At 28.8% G+C, this 22249-nt stretch overlaps 3 protein-coding genes across 3 annotated transcripts; all 3 read left to right on the top strand.

Annotated features, from left to right (window-relative positions):
* The first annotated feature begins 290 nt into the window (after positions 1-290).
* LOC113385045 (probable kinetochore protein NDC80) lies at positions 291-2390 on the top strand. The gene is made up of 2 exons (XM_026622848.1): positions 291-489; positions 550-2390. Exons 1-2 carry the CDS (start codon positions 422-424, stop codon positions 2354-2356), a joined length of 1875 nt encoding a protein of 624 aa, XP_026478633.1. The 5' UTR covers positions 291-421; the 3' UTR covers positions 2357-2390.
* Positions 2391-10163: 7773 nt separating this feature from the next.
* LOC113385301 lies at positions 10164-15708 on the top strand. Its single transcript, XM_026623143.1, has 8 exons — positions 10164-10306; positions 12131-12235; positions 12342-12518; positions 12581-12658; positions 12791-12970; positions 14353-14473; positions 14645-14883; positions 15553-15708. Exons 1-8 carry the CDS (start codon positions 10187-10189, stop codon positions 15706-15708), a joined length of 1176 nt encoding a protein of 391 aa, XP_026478928.1. The 5' UTR covers positions 10164-10186.
* A 3074-nt stretch (positions 15709-18782) lies between these two features.
* LOC113385702 (uncharacterized protein C6orf106 homolog) lies at positions 18783-21137 on the top strand. Its single transcript, XM_026623541.1, is given in 4 exon segments — positions 18783-19059; positions 19153-19272; positions 20198-20484; positions 20860-21137. Coding segments are annotated over 4 exon segments (873 nt in total). The 5' UTR covers positions 18783-18871.
* Positions 21138-22249: the final 1112 nt, after the last annotated feature.

Raw genomic sequence — 22249 nt, 5'->3', positions numbered from 1 at the left:
TAAACAATGTATAAAATATAAAAGATTTATATATGTTTTAATATTTTTATGTCGTCAATATAAAGTATTTCAATTTCAATTCATTTTGGATTTTGGATTTTTTACAATGTTAATATGATATTTCATATATCATTTATCATTCGTAACAGCGCGTAACGTTATTCTGTGCGCCATCTAGCTAATTTGTATGAATAGTGTGGTATGAGCGCAGAAAACGTTTGTAGTGTGTAGTGTCTGTCTATTTAGGTTAGGGAGTTATCTCTATGCAACTGTCATGAAGCTCAACGCTTTTCAACGATCTTTTCGGGTGTTCTTAATATTGTCATTAAAGTAATTCATTTGCATGTTTTATACCGAATGTCCACATTCGCATATGTGATTAGTTGTATTATGTGCACTGTATTTAGTCGAAAGTCCTGCCATGGCAAATATACCTGTACGCCTGTCTGAACTGAGAACCGATGAAAGCTTTTCCTCTCGGAATTCAAGGTATTTATAAAAGTAAATTCCTGTATCTACATTGCCCTGATTTTATTTTTTGTGAACTAGGAGAAGTAAAATACCCGTCAATGATGGAAATAGAAAACGATCTATGTCCACTGAACCAAAATCGTGCACAAAAATCAAAGCAGTACCTGTGCTTCCAGTTCCACAGCAATCAGCATTTCCATTACGTAGGAGTCGTAGTGCTCTGAGCCTTTGCTCTACACCCTGTCGTACACCAGTACGTCATCCATCACAATCTAGGCCACCAAGTACAATTCGTCCAAATCAGGAAAAGGCATCGAAAATTAATGAACAAACAACTGCTTTGCAAAAATACTTGGTTGACAATGACTTAACTATGCCAAATGGTGGATTAAGACAAATGACCATCTCTCATTTCGTTAATTATCTTCAGCATTTCACATCATTACTGACAGCAAATAGAATTAAAATCACACCGACAAATTATATTGATGAAGTGATGAAAATGATGAAATTATTCAAATACAATGGTCAATTATCAAAATCTATTTTACTAGCACCTATGACCAGACATTCGTGGCCTCATGCTTTAGCACTGCTAACATGGTTTAGATTAATATGTGAAGAGTTATTCGAAGCGAACACATGCTATTTACCAAATGAACAGCAAAATCAGCAAATGCTCTGCAAAATGGATTATATTTACAAAATGTATGAGCTCTTTAATGAGGGTAATGACTCCGAAGTTGAGATTTTAGTTGATAAATGTGTTACTGAACTTAGTTGTCCATCGTTACTTGAGAATGTAAATGATATGGAGGCAAAATTGGTTCAAAAAAGAGCTCAAATTCACAACTTCAAAGCAATACTGGATGAAAAGCGGCAACAGTATGAAGATTTAAGAAAAGGAAGAGAATGCTTTATGCAACAACATCAACATCTTATTGAATTAGAAGAGAAAAGGCAGATATTGTCAGACAAATTAGCAAAATTAAAATTACAGAAAGATAAGATTCTTGAAAAAAATAACACCTTGCTTGACGAAAAAAAAAGATTACAAGCACAAGTACGTGATCAACCAATGAACAAGCTTCAAAAATCTGTAATTAAATCCCAAATAGTAGCAAACATAGAAAAACTAAATAATAATAAAGAACTTCGGCAAAAACATACTGAACACAATTATGAATATGATTTAAAATTATTACAATTGGATTCAGAGTTAAATAAAGTTTTGGTTACATACAAATCTTTTATGTGCAAGTTATATGAGCATCTAACGCTTCTTAATCTAGATTTTAATAAGGAATCTCTCCAAATAACACTTGAAGTTACTGATGATCTGACAAAACTTAAACAAACTTTATTAGAAAAAATTAGTATTTTGCAAACATGTTCTGAAGCACTACAAGAAGAATTATCAAAAAGTGATGACTCATACAAAGATCATTTGAACAAAAAGCAGCAAAGAAAAGACTTTATTGAAAATATGAAACAAGAAACCAGAACACTTTTGCTGGAAGATCAGTCAGTGATGCAAAACATAAATGCCTTAGAAGAAAGTATTTCCGAAATATATCAACGGTTGGAATTTAAGCAAAAAGAACTGGAAAGTACTAGTAAAGAAGTTGAAAATAGATGTTATACAGTAAATGCTCAGAAAATTATGCTAAATGAGCTTACAGTAAAAATGAATGAATCTAAAATGCAATTGATAGAATTAAAAGAAAATTGTATGAAATTAAGGAAAGAAAAACTCGACTTCTACAAAAAGGAGAGGCAAAGAAACATGGATGGATTATCAGCGCTGCATGAAGCAATATCAGGCATGAATAATAAATTTATTTCGTTTTGGAAAGAATTTAGTGAAGACCAAAATAGTTTGTGAGAAAATTGTACATTATATTCTTCAAAATATATATATTTTATTGTTGTATCAATTTCGTGAATATTTGATACTACAGCATTCATATTAAGATTATTATATAAAATTTCTGTTGAAGTATCAGAAATAAATATAAACTTATTTATAAATTTTTATAAACTACTGCTCATATTTATATTTAGATTTTAAAAAAATCTGATGTAAACATTTTAATATTAAATCTTTTTATTATATTGTGATAAATTAAAATTATAAGTTCATCCAAGCACTTGTTTATCAGAAGACAATTTCAGACATAAGAACTAAAAACATCTGTTATAAAAATAATGTTTACTGATAATTCATAATTAATTATTTTAATAAAATTTATCCAAGTAATATTAAAAATAGTGTTTTCCTTATTATAAATAATTTTTATCATCACTTTCTGTGAGTCTTCATATTTTGAGGATGTTCACTTTGACCATAGGCTCTATCACTGCGAATTTTCATTTTTTCATCAAAATTCTGGATTAAAAAAGTCAAAAGTTGAATGAAATTTTTTTTAAAATATCAATGCGAGTTGCATGGACTTCTCGATAGGTGTAAATAATCGACTTATTAAGTATTGAGATTTAGTTATTTAGATAAAATTTTCAACTGTTAATAAAAAAGTAGCATAGAGTTCGTGCTACTCAGTAGGACAAATTAGTAAAATAGTAGGAGGAAAAGGAATTACTTTCGCTTTTATTAAAAACTAGTCGATAATAATTTCAACTGAAATCTTTAGAACGAACATGTAATATTAATTATTATTTATAATAGTTAATTAATATAATATTATCAATTGTTTTGAATAAAGTGCGCCAACATATGCTTCATAATTTGGAACTTTCATTTCATAATTTTAATTTTTTTTCAACAACTTTTTATAATATAATATTTTGGTATGTTCTTTTATACCACGAACTTTATAGTTACGTGTTAAGTTTTATTAAAAACGTAAAAAAATTAAAAATGAAATTCTAACATTTAATTGTGAAGAAACATTTGATTTGGAAAGCATGAACAAAAATTTTTATTCTCAAGAAATAGTTCGGCCAATCGTCTCGCAAAACTAATCACCTCAGGTGCAGTCATTGATTGCCTGATGAGCAAATAATCAAAACGGTGCAGTGGTTTCAAAGAAAAGTTGAAATAATAAAATAAAATAAAAATCTTTTTTTTTCATATATACAGGGCCGGTCCTGGGGTACTTAGCGCCCGGATGCAACTTTTTTTTCTAACGCCTTCCCCCCCCCTCCTATTAATTTTAACTTAACAGTTCATCATTAAAATTATATAAATATTTTTTAAAAACAAATTATTTTAAAATTAATTTTTGATTATTCTGGATTTTGTACACAAAAAATTAGATATAATCTATAAGCGTATAAAATACATTGATTTGAATTTTTTTTGTGGAAATCGAGGCGATTCGCGGGTTGATTATAATCAAATATTTTTAAATTTTCGTGCAATATTAATATTAGGGTTTTGAAACATTGTACTTATTTATTATGCGATTTATTTTATCGAGCAAAATCATGCCAAGAGAGCTAAAAAAACTAGCTTTTCATTTTCAATCATAACGCTCGTATTTCATGTCGGATTTTTTAGTTTTAATTTAATTCAATTTTTCATTATTTACAATATCCAAATTTGCGTCGTAAACTTCTCCTTATTGATATCGTAAGACCCGAATTGTACTCATCATTGCTTTTCCGTTATATTCAGAGCATCAGATTGTTTCAATTGTGATTGTGATCAATTGTTAACGTATTTTAGAAGTATTGTCGAAAAATCAGTAAAAAATGCAAAGAAGTGTGTAATTTTTTGAACTATATTGAAAAAAACTAATTATATTTGATATGTATTATTTCTGCATAGTTAATAATTATTAAATTTAGAGTATATACACCACTAGGTATAAAAAAAGCCTTAAGATTTTCGTTCCAAAGTAAATTTTGCTTCCATTTTTCATATTTGTTACATTTCCATAACCCTAACCACGCATGTCTTCAACATTTAGTTCATCAGATAAGAAACATTTGCAACAAAAACAAAAGTTACAATTCAATTTCTCGGAATAAACATGCCATTTTTTAAGCACAGACTCTCCATTCTTCATTTTCCAGAATATAATTTGTTTATATTTTTTAAAAAGTTCCGTTTCAACTAAATCGGCTCGCAATTTTTCGTCAATAATGCCCAATAATTAATTTAATATTTCGCAGATTAGCGCTTACGATCGTAATCTCGAGATTGGACACTGGATAATTTCTTTTTTGATTTCACAGTAACGTCAAACAAAGAAAAAATTGAATAAGTAGATTAAGCAATGAACAGAGCTGTTATTTACTAATTTGCAGATTTATTAATGGGTTAATTGTTTCTACTGATATCACATTGCAAAATAAATATGCTTTTTGTGTCTCCGTATCCCTAGTTAAGTTAGATTGTTTGTTATAATTTATTAAGTATTTTAGATTTTATATAAATCATAAAAAATATAAACTAGTGGGGTGGGTGGCATCGTGCTTTAAGGCAAATTGCTGGAACTTCCCGTACCGTAACGAAATGTTCGAGGAATACTGAATGTTTTCAAATAGATTATTATATATATTGTAACATTATCTAATATTTATAAGAATTATATAAACTGAATTGCAAAGTTGAAATTATTTGTTTAAAGTATATTAGAACTATAGTCAGAATTAAAAATAAAATCTGAATTATTTTCGATTTACAAAAAATTAAAAAAAAAAAAAAAAAAATTGAAACAAAAATTTTTTTTTTCCAAAATCAATTATTTTGTTAAGACAAGCAGAAAGTTCTTTGAATCATTCAAATCGGACGCTTAGTTCTATCAAAAACTGCCATTTTTCACATATTTAGCTCCGTATCTTCGAAATGGCTGGGCCTGCCTTTGCCAAAAACTAATAAACACTTCTCCCAATCATTACTAATTGAATGTTTTTTAGATCATTCAAATCGGATACTCCGTTCTCTCAAAAAGTCGATTTCTATTTTCTGCACTCTTTGCTCCGTATCCTCGAAACGGCTGGACCTGCCTTTGCCAAAAACTAATCAGCTCTTTTCCCTATTGATAGGAATCGAATGCTTTTTGAACCATTCAAATCGGTTGATCCGTTTGCCCGGAAACGTGACTGGAAATTTGTATCCATATATACATACACACACATACACACACACACATCCATTTTTTCTGATGTATGCCAAAATGTTCAGAAACCTTCAAAACGTCGAGAAATGTAAAAATTTTCAATTCCGATTTTCGGCCCATTACAATAACTTACCCTACGGGAAGTTAATAATATATTATAAATTTAATTTCCGAAACTCGTTTTGGCGCCCCCTAAGGCGTGCGGCAGCATTTTTTGCATGCTTTACAAAATTCGAGAAAACGTATAATTAGCAAGTCGAATTTACTTGCAAAATTTTATAGAACTAATAAACTTCTTCGGGAAGTTAAAAAATATTTTATGTATTATGTTTTGTAAATGGTATCGCACCTCTCCGATAAATCACATATCATTCAGATCAATCAGGTATATTTCGCACGAACATTCCAGTATTCTCGATGTTTATAGCTGATTTTTAATCAACGCCTTAGCATAAGAACTATCCCTAGCGTGTTATGCAATATTATTCATAATATAAGTCGAGTAATTGATTTGACCCCCCACACACACTACACAACATTCAAACATGCTAATGACACGGCATCCCTTCGAAACTCTTCACGTGGAGGAGCACTGCTAGACAAATTAATAATTTAAGAAACTAATAGTGCCTTAAGGCAAATTGCTTGAACTTCCTGTACCGTAATTGAAAAGTTTTCAAAGCTTGGAAATGTTTTGAAAACTTTAAAAAAGTTTGATTTTTGAGAATTATGTAATTTGTTTAATTATATAATTTATTTTAAAAAATTGAAATTTTTTGAAAAATTTGATTTTTTTTGCATTTTTTTTTTTTTGAAAACCTTTTTTCAAAACAATAGCGCTGCGCAGCTGTTTTAGAGACGAAGATTCGAATCGCATAAGCGCCGTGTTACTGTTTAACGTTTACGCATTATAAATCTTGGTACGGAACCCACAGAAATATTAACAAAATGTGTACTTATTATTAAAATCTCTATAAATTCCCTAACAATTTGATGTGCTTATCTCTAATGATTATTTTTGATCGCTAATTTTTTTTTAACTTCCCGTAGGGTAAGTTATTGTAATGGGCCGAAAATCGGAATTGAAAATTTTAACATTTCTCGACGTTTTGAAGGCTTCTGAACGTTTTGGCATACCTCAGAAAAAATGGATGTGTGCGTGTGTGTGTGTGTGTATGTGTGTGTGTGTATGTGTGTGTGTGTGTGTGTGTATGTATGTATGGATACAAATTTCCAGTCACGTTTTAGGGCGCACGGATCAACCGATTTAAATGGTTCAAAAAACATTCGATTCCTATTGATAGGGAAAAGAGCTGATTAGTTTTTGGCAAAGGCAGGTCCAGCCGTTTTGGAGATACGGAGCAAAGAGTGCAGAAAATAGAAATCGAATTTTTGAGAGAACGGAGTATCCGATTTGAATGATCTAAAAAACATTCAATTAGTAATGATTGGGAGAAGTGCTTATTAGTTTTTGGCAAAGGCAGGCGCAGCCATTTCGAAGATACGGAGCTAAATATGTAAAAAATGGCAGTTTTTGAGAGAACTAAGCGTCCGATTTAAATGATTCAAAGAACTTTCTGCTTGTCTTAACAAAATAATTGATTTTGGAAAAAAAAAATTTTCCATTTTTCCAATAATCTATTTGAAAACATTCAGTATTCCTCGAACATTTCGTTACGGTACGGGAAGTTCCAGCAATTTGCCTTGAGCAATTTACGATGCCATAATTGCCTCAAGACAGAATTCCACTTACAGCTAGTTACTTTTTAATTGGATCTCCGTAACCCCTGTACCCGCCTTCTCATTTGATCAGTTCTTCATTTTGTCAATACAAGTATAATGTTTTTCGATTTAGAACGCTCCGTTCTCTCAAAAATTGATTTACCATTTTTAGCACTTTTTGTCCCGTATATTCGAACCGACTGGTCCTGTCTTGGGCAAAAACTAATTTGCACGTCTCCTTATCAATTTAAATCTAATGTTTTTTGAATCATTCAAATCAGTTGACCTGTGTTCTTGAAATCGTCGACAAAAAATTGTATCCTCACACGCATAGACACACACATCCATTCTTTCTAATGTATGCCAAAATATTCAGAAGGTCTTGAAACGTAAAGATATCGAAAAAATTTCATTTTCGGTTTTTGCGGGAAGATAATTAGTTATTTTTATGAAATTTGCGAAATTCTTTTTACATTTGTAAACAATTTCAGTTACTCAAATTATGATAATGTTATATTTGCATCATGAGAAACATTTTTAAATTTGCTTAGATAATTTTTAATTAAATTATTAATCATTATAATTTACAGTAAAAATATCATTTTTATAACAGGGATGTTACCAATTCTTTCCTTTTCTTTAATAAATAAGAGCATTGCACTTATTAATTTTAATTTATTACAATTTTTATAGCAATACTGAATACTTATGTGGTGAAAAGAAAATAGTAAAATATAATAAAAAGATTTAGAATTTGCGCCAATTTTTTTAAAAATTTAATTATTCATAATTTTTATTGTAATAATAATACTCAAGGTACCAAATGTTGCTTTTTTATTATTTTATTGAAACTTTTCATGGTGTAAGAGTTTGCAAACGATTTATTGAAGTTAAGATTTCTTTGATTATTTTATTTAAACTTTGCGTAATGTGGGTTTATATAAAAATTCATTATTCAAAGTTAGGAATTTTTTTAATTGTTTTATGGAAATTTTGCACAATATAAGAGTTCATATAATTTTTATATGAACTCTTATATGGTGCAAAATTTAAAGTTAGGATTTTTTTTATATAGTTTTATTGAAACTTTGGAACAACGGGTCGGGTTATAATATTGAAATTATCTCGTTACAGTTTGAAAAGTAGTTAGATCTCTATTTTTATGAGATTTCTTATAAGAATCATTATTCTTGCACTGTTCAACTTCAACTTTTTAAACTTCAAGTTGCAAAAACTTCTTGATATATTGCAATATATCAAGAAGTTTTTGAAACTGGTCCTGAGGCAAAATGCCACATCATGAATTTGTGAAACTTTGGCCAAAAAGTGTTTGTGTCCTTATCTTTATTGTTTATCATTTTTCATTGTGGGATCGGTCGAGGTATCTTTTGATTGAACTTTGTATTGGCAACAATTATTACAAGATCTACTTTTGTGACGAATTCTAATGACATGTGGTGTAGAAAATTATTACTTAAATTTTTTAATATTATTCTAACTAGTAGTGTTCAAATCATTGTCATAAGTAGTTTTCCATGCCTGCTTTATAGAAGATTTATTACCTATCGTCAATAGGATAACATCGCGATGCGTCAGGGTTCAAGGATACTCCCTAGGCCTGAAATATTGAATTAGGTAGTCCGAATGATTTAAATCCGTGATTTATTTAAATTAGCTCGAATTAACATCTTATCTCATACCAATTAAATTCTGTTCAGGTAATTCACCTTTATTGAACACATGATGATAGCAATATATTAGCATGATAATTAAATTTAATATTTTATTTGAAAAATTGCTGTTTATAATAAACATTGTATTTATTAAAAATACATTGTGAAAATTGTTATATTTATTTATAGCAGATGTGTTTCGAAATTAATTAAATTACAAAATTTTAATTTTTTTTTTTTCACAATATGATTGTGGACGTTCGCGAACTTTTAAAAACGCACACACATATATAATATGTATATGTTCATATATATACAATTATACATACATACACACACACATATATATATATATATATATATATATATATATATATAAGGGTGGTCCTTATAATGGTCATTTTCGAATTTTCTTGCTCCCAGGGGATTTCCTTGCCCCATTTTTTTTAATTTTCAAAATTTTTTCCATGCTCTTTCCATACGAAGTTTGATTGAATTGCGCTCTATCTAAACGTTAATATTAGGAGCTAAAACTTTCAGAGAATTGTTTTTTATCAATTTGGAATCATCTGAGCCCCTGGAAGCAAGAAAATTCAAAAATGACCATTTTAAGGACCACCCTAATATATATATATATATATATATATATATATATATATTACATCTCTTCTATATATTGATATAAAAATAAAACAAATTAACAAAAAAATGTATTTATTGATATACATTAATGATTTAGAATTACGTTTTAAAAATACAAAATAAAAATTTTAAATGGCAGTATGTTTTAACTACTTATTGGTATATATTATTTCTTGTTATGATTATTTGAAAAATGCCTATATATTTATATATAAATTTTATTATTAGTATCTTTAAATATCCTAAATTGGCAGTGGCACAAAAGCAATACTCAAATTTTATGCAGTAGTGAGGATATTGGTCTTGAACAAGTTATCTATTTATATTTGCAATACACATTGTGCATGTATTTCAATTTTGTATTCCAATTATTTACTTATTTCAGAAAACATCAATTTGCGCATATATAAGTTATTTCGTAATATTTTCAATTATAATTATGTGATCATCGCGTAATTGTAGCTTATTGACAATGGTTATTGATGTATTAATTTTGAAATGCAAAATCTATAAATTTGCTTCATACGTAATTCTCGAATGCAATATCAATAAAATAGTCTAACTAATGAGTCGAATATACAAAATATAAATATGTTACAATTTGTGTTTTTATGCGCCCTGGCATCGGTGGCTAAAAGTTACACCTTAATTAGAATTCCTTTGGGAAGTTTTAATGGACCTCCTGGACACCAACTTAAACTTATTCATGTTGTGAGTATTTACAATTATTAAATATCAGATTTGGAATATAGCGAAATGACTACAATTCATGAGATTCAAATACAATATAACTTTTATAACGATTTAATAATATGTATATTTGTTTTATAAAATGTATTTGAAAAAAAAAAATCAATAGGATTCAATTACAATATCATAGTAATATTGCCGAAATAATAAAAAAAAAATTATTTGCCATTTTGAATATCATATGTTGAGATTTATACAGAATGATATAAACGATTTAGAGCCCACCTCTAAAATTATGCAAAAAACAAATTCTTTTGCATTGATATGCCTGATTGTTTTTTAATAATAATTGAAAATAAATATATCTTAAAAAGTTTACACATTTTCGAAACGTACTCAAGAAAAAACATCATATTATCAATTCACATTTGCATTAATTAATGATTTGCAAAAATTGGTTAATCAATTTCTTTGTAATTAACACTTAACTTCAATAATAGTTGAATCATATTTTTTATAAAACAAGCAAGCATCATATTTTTTTCAAAAGCTTTAAAGCTATTCCAGAGGCAGAAATTAAGTTTGTAGGAAAAGCTGATTGAAATTCAAAGCTACAAATATAATTTTATCATTTACATTTTTTTTTAAATTTAAAACAGAAAATGTAGCAAATTCGTTTAGCTATTTCAAAATCTCTATTTTTTTCATAGTTTTTGAAATTTTCTATATTAAAAAACCCAAATGTTTTAAAATTTAACAAGGATCACTATCAATGTTTTGGATCGGATTGGATTTTGTACTTAACACTTACGGCACCGATTTCAAAACAATCTACTGTACCTGCTGTAAACTTGATTTCATTGTGTATGTTATGCAATTTGTTTGATAAAAATTTGTGGTCATTGAAGGAGATACATTTATGATATTAACACTTTCGACTCGGGAGTCGGACTGCCAGTCGGTACGCTACGCTCGGAATATTATAGTGCTATACTTATCTCTCAACTCGGATTTTTTTTTTGTATCGGATTTTTTCAAAATGTAGTTATATTGCTTTTAAATATAGTTATTATGATAATAAAATAGAAAATTTTGAAAATTAAAAAAAATTGCACTCAAAACCATTTTATATTGTTTAAAAAATCATTTCTTCACAGATCTTTATTAGAATTATGGGGATCATGAGCTAATAAATTAATTTTGTTAAATATTTATTTTTAAAATTAATAAATCTATCAATAAATGAATGTAATAGTAAATTAATTTTTAAAAGATAAAAAAAAATTAAATGTAAGTTTAGTTTGCGACGAGTCGTCGCCGACACGATTTGCCGCCGGAGCGGCGGCATTCGAGCTTAACGGTAAAACATATCATGCCGCCAGAGCGGCGGCATCCGAGTCGAAAGGGTTTTTTTATTCTTGATCTTTTTATAAAGGATGGTGACGTTTAAAACAATTTCCAAAATGCATAGCTGGTTGAATTTTGGCATGTTTTACAATAAAATGTTGTTCGCCGCCTTCCTCCTAGTCAGTTTGACTGAGTCATTGTTTATAAAAATATCCTGTGCCCCACATAGTATGTTTGTCTACTCAGGTGGACAGCCGTCCCCACAGAGTTAATATCACATAAGAATGTAATATAATCTAGTATATTCATACTCTGTATTTTCATATATTTATAAAATATTTGTTGCTTGCTGGTTAATGTGAGTGACAATAATCTTAATATACTTTCTGTGGAAAATAATTAATTTTACTGCTTTCATTGTAATCGGTTACATATCGTATTTTATATAAAAGACATTTGACACTGTGAATATAATAATTATCAAACAAATTATCCAAGGCTTTGGGTGGTGGACCTAACACATTAAGCAACCCTCAACAATGGCACATACCAAATATTACTATACGTTTCCATCCAGCAGGAGTAATTGGACCAATGCATTTGGTAAGAATCTTTTGTAGGGCAAAATATAAAAATAGTATATATCCAATCTAATTTTATTTTTATTATTATCTTCAAGTGTTTTATTAATTTTTTTCTAATATTCCAGGAGAATGATATGAAATTGGCACATGAAAATGGAAATCTTTTGCAACAAAGATATGCACCATTTTTGAAGAGTTATGAACAACCTCTTCATCCTCATTTGATTGAGTTGAGAAATCCACATAATTTCAATGTTACGCAAAGTCATGTGTTGTCTGCTTTAAACGCTATAAAAGGCAAGGTATGTATTATTGTCATCAATGAATAAAATAATTAAAAAATGACGAATAATAATTATTTCAGCCTTTTTGCACTGATCTGAGAATACATGCTCCAAGCGAAGATTTACTTCCACCAGTTAAACACTCATTGATAAATGACGTAAGTAAATTATATGAGAAAAAACATATTTTAAAATATTTATAGGCATCATTAAAATATAATATATGTATATATATATATATATATATATATATGTGTGTGTGTTATTTATTCCTATTTATTATTTTACAGATAACACGTGTGCATAATCCTGATGCATGTCCGGCATTTTACAAAAAGTTCAAAAATCTGTTCGGAACTCATGATAACATTATGTCCGAATTCAGAGATCATCTTAAGAATGTGATGAATCGCTTCCCACAGTTTAAGGATGATCCAGAAAAACTAGGTTTTCTTCATGATTTGTCAAAGGTGAGTAAAACTAATTACAAGATTTGTTACTTGCAAATATACGTTAGCATTTTAGATTGCGTAAACACGTTTTTTTATAAAGTAATTTTTGAATTGGTAATAGTTTTTAGAAAACGAGATAACCATGCCCAATGATAATAATGCATGTTCTTTAACTTCTAATATAATAATGTTCTTTAACTTATATAATATAACTATAGTTTACCGGTTTTAATCTATATACTTCCTCAGGCAGTTATACATATCTAATAATTTCGCATATTTTTAACTTTCCAAAAGGAGTTTGTTTTCGCCAAGTCATTTTGAATCATGATTAAAAGTTAAATTAAAAATCAAAGTAAAAAAAGTATGCTTGTTTGTGAGCTAAATTTTTACCTTTTTTGACCTCTCAAAAAAATTAAAGTCCTTTCTATGAAACTTGACAGTTCTCAATTGGATTTATATTTATCTGCTCAAAAGAAATGACTCTTTACAGAAAATGACTACTTAAGTAGCTTAGTTTTTCACGTTGATCGGCGGAGTCATTTCTTCTGAGCAGATAAATCCAAAATTTTCGTTCAATGTTCTCGCCAAAACTCAGGCATCAATTTTAAAAATGTATATGCTGGTCAAAAAATATCTATCATCAGCTGGAAATCGTGTTGATTTGTTTTCTATAAATATTGGTTGGTTGGTTTCTTCCTGCCAAGGCTATGTTATGAAGAACTTTTCATACAAATTTGTTCTAAATATTGACAAAAGCCATGTGGTTGCTGTGCAGTCAAGCGTCTTTCTCAGGTTGTCAGATAGAAAAACCCAAATCTAGAAACCGCACAAATGTCAAAAAAACGATCTTAGATAGCAGGGTCTTTCTGACACAGCTTCATAACATACGAGTGATGTTGCAGTTTATGTGTAAAACGCCTGAATGAATAGCAAATACATCACATTTTGACAGTATTCAGTATGATTCAGTAGCATTATCTATAAAAGTTGTAACGTAACATGGCCTTGCCATAACATTGATTTGTTATGCGGCAGAATCGGCCCATAAATGTTGAAAAAAAAATCTTGAAGATTTTGATTAAACCCTAAACAAATATCCTTAAATATTATAGGACTACAAAAAGTGGTTTAATTATGAAAATCATAGAAGTTTTTGAAACTTGCCTCAATGCAATATGCCAAGTACACCTAGTTTAAATAATTTCATCCATGGTTATAATAAAGTTGTTGATATGGTGGCATATTATCTACAGAACATAGTCTAGAAATAATTTATACTAAAATAATCACATTGCATACATAACTATTAATATAAGTATTTAAATATATATGCATGCATGTTTATAATAATATTATAAATTTTAATAAAATAATTAATATTAATGCATATTTTTAAGTATAATGACCAAAATGGTGCGCTACCAACATGCAAAGGTGAAGGAGAAGTTATTAAAACTATGTCAAGAAAAGTTTATGAAACTGCATTCTCAATTACATCTTTGAAAAGGCTTTCGGCAGGTAATAATCTACAAGTCTTTAAAAATTAGAAATGCAATAAGCAGAAATATCTATGTCTGATTGAAATAGGAAATCAATGGACAAATCACTAATGTGCATATATTTTTGGGCATATATAATTATAATAATATATAATATATTAATATAATTTCTTTCATTTCTTATTAACAGGTAGGTACGTATCTCATTTACTGGACGATGTTGATCACTTGAGAACGAAGGGCGAAACTCCCGATGGTAAAAAGATGGTATTATTTGGAACAACACCACCATTTCTGAAATCTATTATGTCTGCAATGGGCGGCGATGAAGGATATCACAGTGAAAATTTACTTCCGCATCCAGAAGCTGGTTCAATGTTTATTACAGAAGTTTACCAGAAAGTCGAAGAGCAGACATATCATATCAGGGTAAGTCATTCATTATAGATTGATGGGAATTAAGTCATATTTCATCATATATTAATTGTGATAATTAATGAAAATATATTAATTAAATCCAGTTCATCAATGTTTATCGCAAGATTCTTCACGGATATTTACATACTAATGCTAAAATTAACTAATCAATATTTATTTTAAACGATATTTATTTAAAAATAATGGATCCAAATTGACTCATTAACTGTTATATTATAACTAATCGCGATTGAATATTAATTATGCTGCTCACGCGTGAACAAATATTTTTCTTAAATTTTCTATATCAAAAATGTATAGCGTTATAATATACTCATGGAATAATTAACTATATACTAACTATAATCATGGAAGAATTAACTACATACAAAACAAGGTGAATTTTGTTAGAAATTTTGAAAAAAATACATCGAAGATGATATTTTCAATCATGGAAGTACTTTATTATCCGAATAGGCACTCTAATAGATTTTTTCAATTATTTATTAAAATAACAAAAATTAAAGTTAATGCATCTATATTCATTAATTGGTCTATGAATAATTGATAAACAAAATATTAGTGAATGTTGTTGACAAAAAGTTTTTTGAATCCTATAGGTTAACACAATCCAACGTATGGTATAAATGGTCAATTACATACAAATTTATTTAATTTTAGCTACACTATAGTAATAATCCAAGTCAACCAATTTCGGATAAAAATATTTTAAAACTCAGAGGCTGCGATGAATTGTGCGAATTTGATAAATTCAAGAACTTAATGAAACCGATGTATTTATCTAAAGATGATGCTGATAAAGAGTGTTTAGAATAAATATTTGTATATTTTATATCATGTCTGTTATAAAATGCTACTTATACGTTTATAATAAATAATATCAAAAATTTTATTGCTTTTTGTGAGATGTTCGTATCCAAGAGGAACATTAGAAAATACTCCGGACTACAATCAAAGAGGCGTTTCAATATTATTAATAGAATTATTAAAGAAATATTAGAAAAGCAGAATATGATGCTATATTATTCGGACGTATTTTCATTTTATTATATTGCCAAGAAGCAGCAATCTTCATGGCATTGTGCAGAGGGGGTAGCGGAGAGTTTGATGAGACTTATTTTTCTCGCTTCTAAAATTAAAGTCCGCTTAACAACATATGTAATAAATAATCAATAATTTTCTTACAAGAACTGCAACAAATACATAAATTATATCAACAAATCAGTGATTAATACAGTCTATAGCTACAAGGGTTAAATTATAATATTATAATATATATAATATATATTATATAATAGATACTTTTATATAAAAATAGAAAGAAATATGTTTGGAACTCTTATTTTCTTAAATTACATATATGCAAATTATCAAAAGTGTACCCGCGTGCAAGTATATTTGGCCGCCTTCAAATATATATATATTTTTTTTTTTTTGATAGAAAAATATCAAAATTAAATTTTTAGCTTCTCAAAATAGTGTTTTTATGAAAAAATCCGACTTGCTTGTATTATGTTGTCATGGCATTATAACACATTCTTAATCGTTTGAGACCAAATTTAGAAAAGTATGTTTGCTTGTATGTGTGTATGTGAGCCGATGTGACCTTTCGTCGATTAAATTTACTAATTTATTTTTTTTCTAGTATTTAAAAAGCAATTTGCCTTAAGGGGTTAGGGGTACTTGGATTTTTGAAAAATCGATTTTTTAGTTTTTTGCATTTTCATTAAGTGTAATATCTTGAAATGTTCTCTGAAAATTTCAAGTTGATCCGATGTTTACTTTTCGAGTTATTGGACTATTACCAGCGCGTTGACGCAAGTGGAGAGCTCGATACTTATACTCAAGATTATTCTCCCTCACCTCCTGATGTTTTAAAAGCTTTTAAACTGATTTACGACGATCTGAGCAATGATAATTACCTTCAAGATGTGTAGTTCAAGATTGAATCCATAATCAAAAAACTTAAAAGCTTCAGCCAACTAGTGTAAAAAAATCATGCCTAAAAACCGTGAATACTAGTTCTACTATCGTAGAAATTGCCGAATACATATACATAATCATATTATTGATTATGAATGCCTAGTACCTAATTGTGGATATATTCCCATTGGTATGCTGCTAAATGGGATGCTGCACGTGTGAAAGTGGCAGATCAGCGCGCCAACGAGAACACTCAGGAGGCTAGAATGCTCGTAGGCATCAGCAAATGAAAATTTTGGAAACTTGCACAATGATTGATATGACCCAGAAATAGATGACTCGGTTTAAGTAATTCAATAATTTGAATTTTGTGCGTAAATCCAATGTGAAACTTTAAACGCGTTTTTCTCAAAACTATGTTTTTGAACCGGTGACCACTGTAACTCAAAAAACCGCTTAGTAAACTTTAATGAAATTTATACAGCTTTTAGAATACAAAATAAACTCGGGCCTGATCGAAGGATTTTTATTTTTCTAAAATTAAATTTTTTAAGACCAATTGACTGTTGATTTTTTACCCAAAAATCTAGAAATTTTATTTCTGATGCTGCCATTTTGTTAATTTTTGCAAAAAAGAAAACCTTTGATCAGGCCCAGGATTATCTATTTATAAAACTATTTTTTTTTTATTTGATTGATTTAGGAATCTCTAAGGAGTTATGATGGTCACCGCCAGGACCGTTTTTTTGAACATGGTCATCAAAAACAGCTATAACTTTGGGAATATTAATTTTTTTTTCTGAAATTTTTGTTACTTTCAAGTCAAAACATTGTATAATGATGCCGTATTAAAATTTTTGTGAAAAAAAAGTCTAATAACAAAAAACAATACTGAAAATTCTCATTTTTTCGTAACTCCAAGTACCCCTAACCCCTTAAGGCACGATGCCATACACCACTAGTTTACATTTAGTTTTCACATAATGGGTCGAAAATCGAAAATGAAAATTTTTGCATATCTTCACGTTTTGAAGGTTTATGAACATTTTGGCATATCTCAAAAAAATGGATGTGTGTGTGTGGTTTTTGTGTGTCTGCATTTTTTCGTTTACGTTTTCGCGCGCACGGATCAACCGATTTGAATGGTCAAAAAAACATTTGATTCCTATTGATAGGGAGATGTGCTGATTAATTTTTGGCAAAGGCAGGTTCCGCCGTTACGGAGATAGGGAGCAAAGAATGCAGAAAATAAAAATCGAGGTTTGAGAGAACAGAGTATCCGATTTGAATCATCCAAAAAACATTCAATTTGGAATGATTGGGAGAAGTGTTTAGTTTTTGGCAAAGGCTGGTCCAACCATTTCGAAGTTACAGAGCTAAATGTGCAAAAATGGCATTTTTTGGGAGAACTAAACATCTGATTTGAATGATTCAAAAAACTTTCTACTTGTATTGACAAATTTGCTTTAAAAAATTAACAAAAAATTGTATATCGAAAGTAATTCAGATTTTAATTTAATTTTAACTTTGCTATTCTGTGTCACCAATCTTAGAGTAATAAGTGAAGAAAGCGCATGAATAAGAAAGTGAATTTTTGTTAAAATTCGAAAGTAAGTTATAAAATAAATAAATTGCTTCGTTGGATAGATTCAGTGAGGTATGTAGTCATAATTAAAATATTTATGTTATTGGCCACCATATTAAAACAAACATGAGTTGCTTAAAAGTAGAAAAGGCAGCGTAATATCAAAGTTATTATTCTTTTCTTTTATCTATGATATTATTATACTCATCCATTTCCTTATCTATGATTTTACTCTTCTTTTATCTATGGATATCATTCTGCCGTTTTCATCTGGTAATACTTTAAAAATTCTATGTTTATGTTAGCTCTGGCAACACTATTGCAGTTTTGTCAACTTGTCGTCATACAGATGGTTGTCAAAATATTACATTGCAACAAAAAAAATATGTTTGATAACAATAGGTTTAGTAATTGAATGAGTTTTTTTTTTTTTATTTATTATTTAAAATTATCTGGCAATTTTATTCGACCATGGATTTTGACAATGGACCGTTGGATCAAAATCTGCAAAGTGCAAATGATTTGGAACAAAGTCTTCTTCAACAATTCAGCTGTCTGGGTACTACTGATCATGATGAGCTCGTCAGCCAATTACAAAAGATTTTGGGGAATAATTTAAATGAGTCTACAGCAAGATTTTTTCTAGACATGAGCAACTGGTAGGTCGATGTTGTTTTAGTTGTTTATTTATATATATGAATATAATGTAATGGGTTATAAGTCAAATACATGTTACCTTAACTTTCATATAGGAACTTGCAAGCAGCTATTGGTTCTTATTTGGATTGTGAAACACCTGCTAAGGTACCATCGATGATATTATTAGCTGATGTAACAGTTGGCGAAGGCGAATGTATCACTCCTAATACGAGGTATAATCTATATAGAAAAATTATTTTTTATTAATATTATAGTGTATAGCAGTTGTGTAATAATAGTTGAACACTTTGAGATGTTGAGAAAAACACAATTGGTAAAAACCTTACATACATTTTCATCAAGTCATAGACATCATGAAAATCTTGAATTCTTTTGTATCCTGAGGCAACTTAATAAGTTTTTATATAGATTTGTCACAACCTATTTTGGGTATATTTTACAGAAAATTAGTTTTATATATCCTACTTGATTCTTACTAAATAATATAGGAATATACTTTTTTATGTAGATCAGTTTATTGAAAAAAAAAACTTTGCAACTAAGTGAATTCTTATCCTGCATAGAAAAATAGCAAATGAGGAAGAACAACGAAGGTTAGAATCATAAATAGATATCATAATTTCTAAATATTTATGTTTGATTTACATTGTGATGTTATATAATTGTTTTTCTTATGTAATATGTAAAATGTCATAAAATTAGAGATTAAATCTTAAGATTATACAAATGTTATTGTTTGAGATATTACTATAGCAGTTTTTCTTATGTAATATGTAAAATGTCATAAAATTAGAGATTAAATCTTAAGATTATACAAATGTTATTGTTTGAGATATTACTATAGCATTGGTTTAAATTTTATTTTATCTTAATAATTAAGTATGTTACTTACTTATATGTTATTTAATAAAATTTTACACATTTTGCTTAAGTATAAACATATGATATGAATCAAATTTCTAAGCAATGCCCACAATTACAAAATTTATATAAAATTGTTTTCAATCAACATTGTTCAGTGTAATCTTTGCTTTATTGTTTATACATGATTTTTTCATAATCTCTAAAATTTAATGCAACTGTTTTTTATTGAATTAACTAAACAAATGCAATAAACTTTGTAATTCTCTATTTCAGTTTTATTAAAACGTGGAGAATTCAAAACAATGGTGATGAAGCTTGGCCGCGAGATTGTGTTCTACAAATGATTGGTACCACAACACAAATGGAGTTTTTAAAGAGGTTACTGCATAAACTTATAATTGAATAAAATAATACATAATAAATTTGCTTTAGATATTCAATGCCTGCATTAGTTCCTGGTCAAGTATGGCATATTACAATTGAAATGGTCAGTCCTTCTGAACCAGGTGTACATCAGACTAAATGGAGAATGATGACTAGTGGTGGGAGTTATTTTGGTGGTAAACAATTCAAATATGATTTTATGTTTATGTTATTTTAAGTTTTAGTTTCAAACTCTAACTTGTTGCTTATTGTGTTAGAGAATTGATTGTATTTTCATTATAATCTCCAAATGTCCTTTAAATGTTGAAGTGGAAGCTCACTAATTTGTTTAACTTTTACTTGTAATTAGAATGTTTTTGTCACTAAAAGACAATGTTCTGAGAAATTTTCTTTATTTTCAAAATTTGTCGATAATAGATCATTTCATTATATGAATTTTATATAAATATATATTTTAAGGTAAGTAGTAACAGATGTCCCAAGTAACTTTTGTTTTTCATTCTTCTAGTTGTATGTTTATAAGGTGGAATCAACATTTATTATATTTGTAGATACAATTTGGGCAATAATTACTGTAGCTGAAGGAGGAACGATGGCCTTAACACAGAAATTAGCTCAATTAAGTACTCAACAACCCAACCATGATAATTCAAGTATGAATGTAGAAATGAATGATGTAGTGAATGCATTAGATTCTTCAAATGTAGTTCAATCACAAGCAATTGCAATTCCAATGATCAATCAACCATCCAGATCCTGCTATAGAAACTTCTTCTGTTGTACCGGTAAGGAAAATGAATTGCTAAGTATTTTGATTGTGCGAGATTAAAAGAGTATTGGCATATTAACCTATTTAATTAAACATATTGGGTTGTTCGGAAAGCAACTTTGTTTTTTATAGATATTTTGGCAAGTCATTTTTGTATAAATAAACTTATACTTTAATAATTATGTACTGTTCGTTTTGATTGGATATCTTTTGCTAAATTTCTGATAGTAGTATAATTTTGGGATCATACATTTTTTGTCAATATTGGCAAAAAACTGATCAAAGTGCTTTTCAACCTCCTCATTTGAGGTAAAGATTTTACCGCCTAAAAATTTTTTTTAGTGACCAGAACAAAAATTGTCCGTTGATACCAAATCTGGAGAATGTGATAGATGTGGCATTGTGTCCTATTCAAGCTGTAAAAGCTTTTGACAATTGACCAAACTTATATGAGGTCTTTGTTATGTCTTGTTGGTTAATTCTGGACCTTTTCCATTGAAGTACATCATCTAGTTTATCCAGCTAATGACATTAGGCATCTGAATTAACCGTTATGTTATCCTTGGAAAGCTGAAAAATAAACAACTTTTTTAAAATCTCTTCAAACATACAACTCTTTTGAGCAGGTTCTTCCCTTTTTGTGCATGAGCAATCAAGTGTATTATATTCTTTACAACCCATTTTACATTCCTAGTAACAATTTGCTCCAAAAACTGATCATTTTCATGGCCCTTCAGATGCGAATTGCAGACATCTCTCTGAGAACCATACATTGAGTTTTGAGTAAAATTCCAGACCTCTTAAGTGATCATGAAGTGTTGAATTTGATACATTTAAACCCAATATGATCTCACATATTGTTATTTGCTTGTTTGCTTTTTTTCGTGTCTTTATCAGCTTCAACCGTTTTTCTTGAACCTGGTGCGTTTTGACATTAGAATACCCGTAATAAAATTTAGCAAACCAGTTCTGGAACTGTCGTACTATCTACACGTCATTTCCATACACATTGGTTAATTTCATTTTGACTGAAACATCATTTTTACCTTTTTTATATCAAAAGTAAAATATGTTGAAAATGCTGCTTAATTCCTTCGTGTTTAAAGTGGCACCATCCAAAACCGCATATAATTTATTAGATTTTTTTACACACAAACTTTAATATATAAGCT

This window comes from Ctenocephalides felis, unplaced genomic scaffold (assembly GCF_003426905.1).
Source record: "Ctenocephalides felis isolate EL2017-DRISC unplaced genomic scaffold, ASM342690v1 CF-g0.4_SCAFFOLD_03571, whole genome shotgun sequence".
Taxonomy (NCBI): Eukaryota; Metazoa; Arthropoda; class Insecta; order Siphonaptera; family Pulicidae; genus Ctenocephalides; species Ctenocephalides felis.
The sequence above is the reverse complement of the archived record's forward strand: the minus strand, read 5'-3'. Positions and strand labels throughout refer to the sequence as shown.

Coding starts and splice junctions, on each gene's coding strand:
- LOC113385045 (XM_026622848.1), top strand. CDS start 422: ATGGCAAATATACCTGTACGCCTGTCTGAACTGAGAACCGATGAAAGC. Junction 490..549: donor TTTTCCTCTCGGAATTCAAG/GTATTTATAAAA, acceptor TTTGTGAACTAG/GAGAAGTAAAATACCCGTCA.
- LOC113385301 (XM_026623143.1), top strand. CDS start 10,187: ATGTTACAATTTGTGTTTTTATGCGCCCTGGCATCGGTGGCTAAAAGT. Junction 10,307..12,130: donor AACTTAAACTTATTCATGTT/GTGAGTATTTAC, acceptor AAATTATCCAAG/GCTTTGGGTGGTGGACCTAA. Junction 12,659..12,790: donor AACACTCATTGATAAATGAC/GTAAGTAAATTA, acceptor ATTATTTTACAG/ATAACACGTGTGCATAATCC.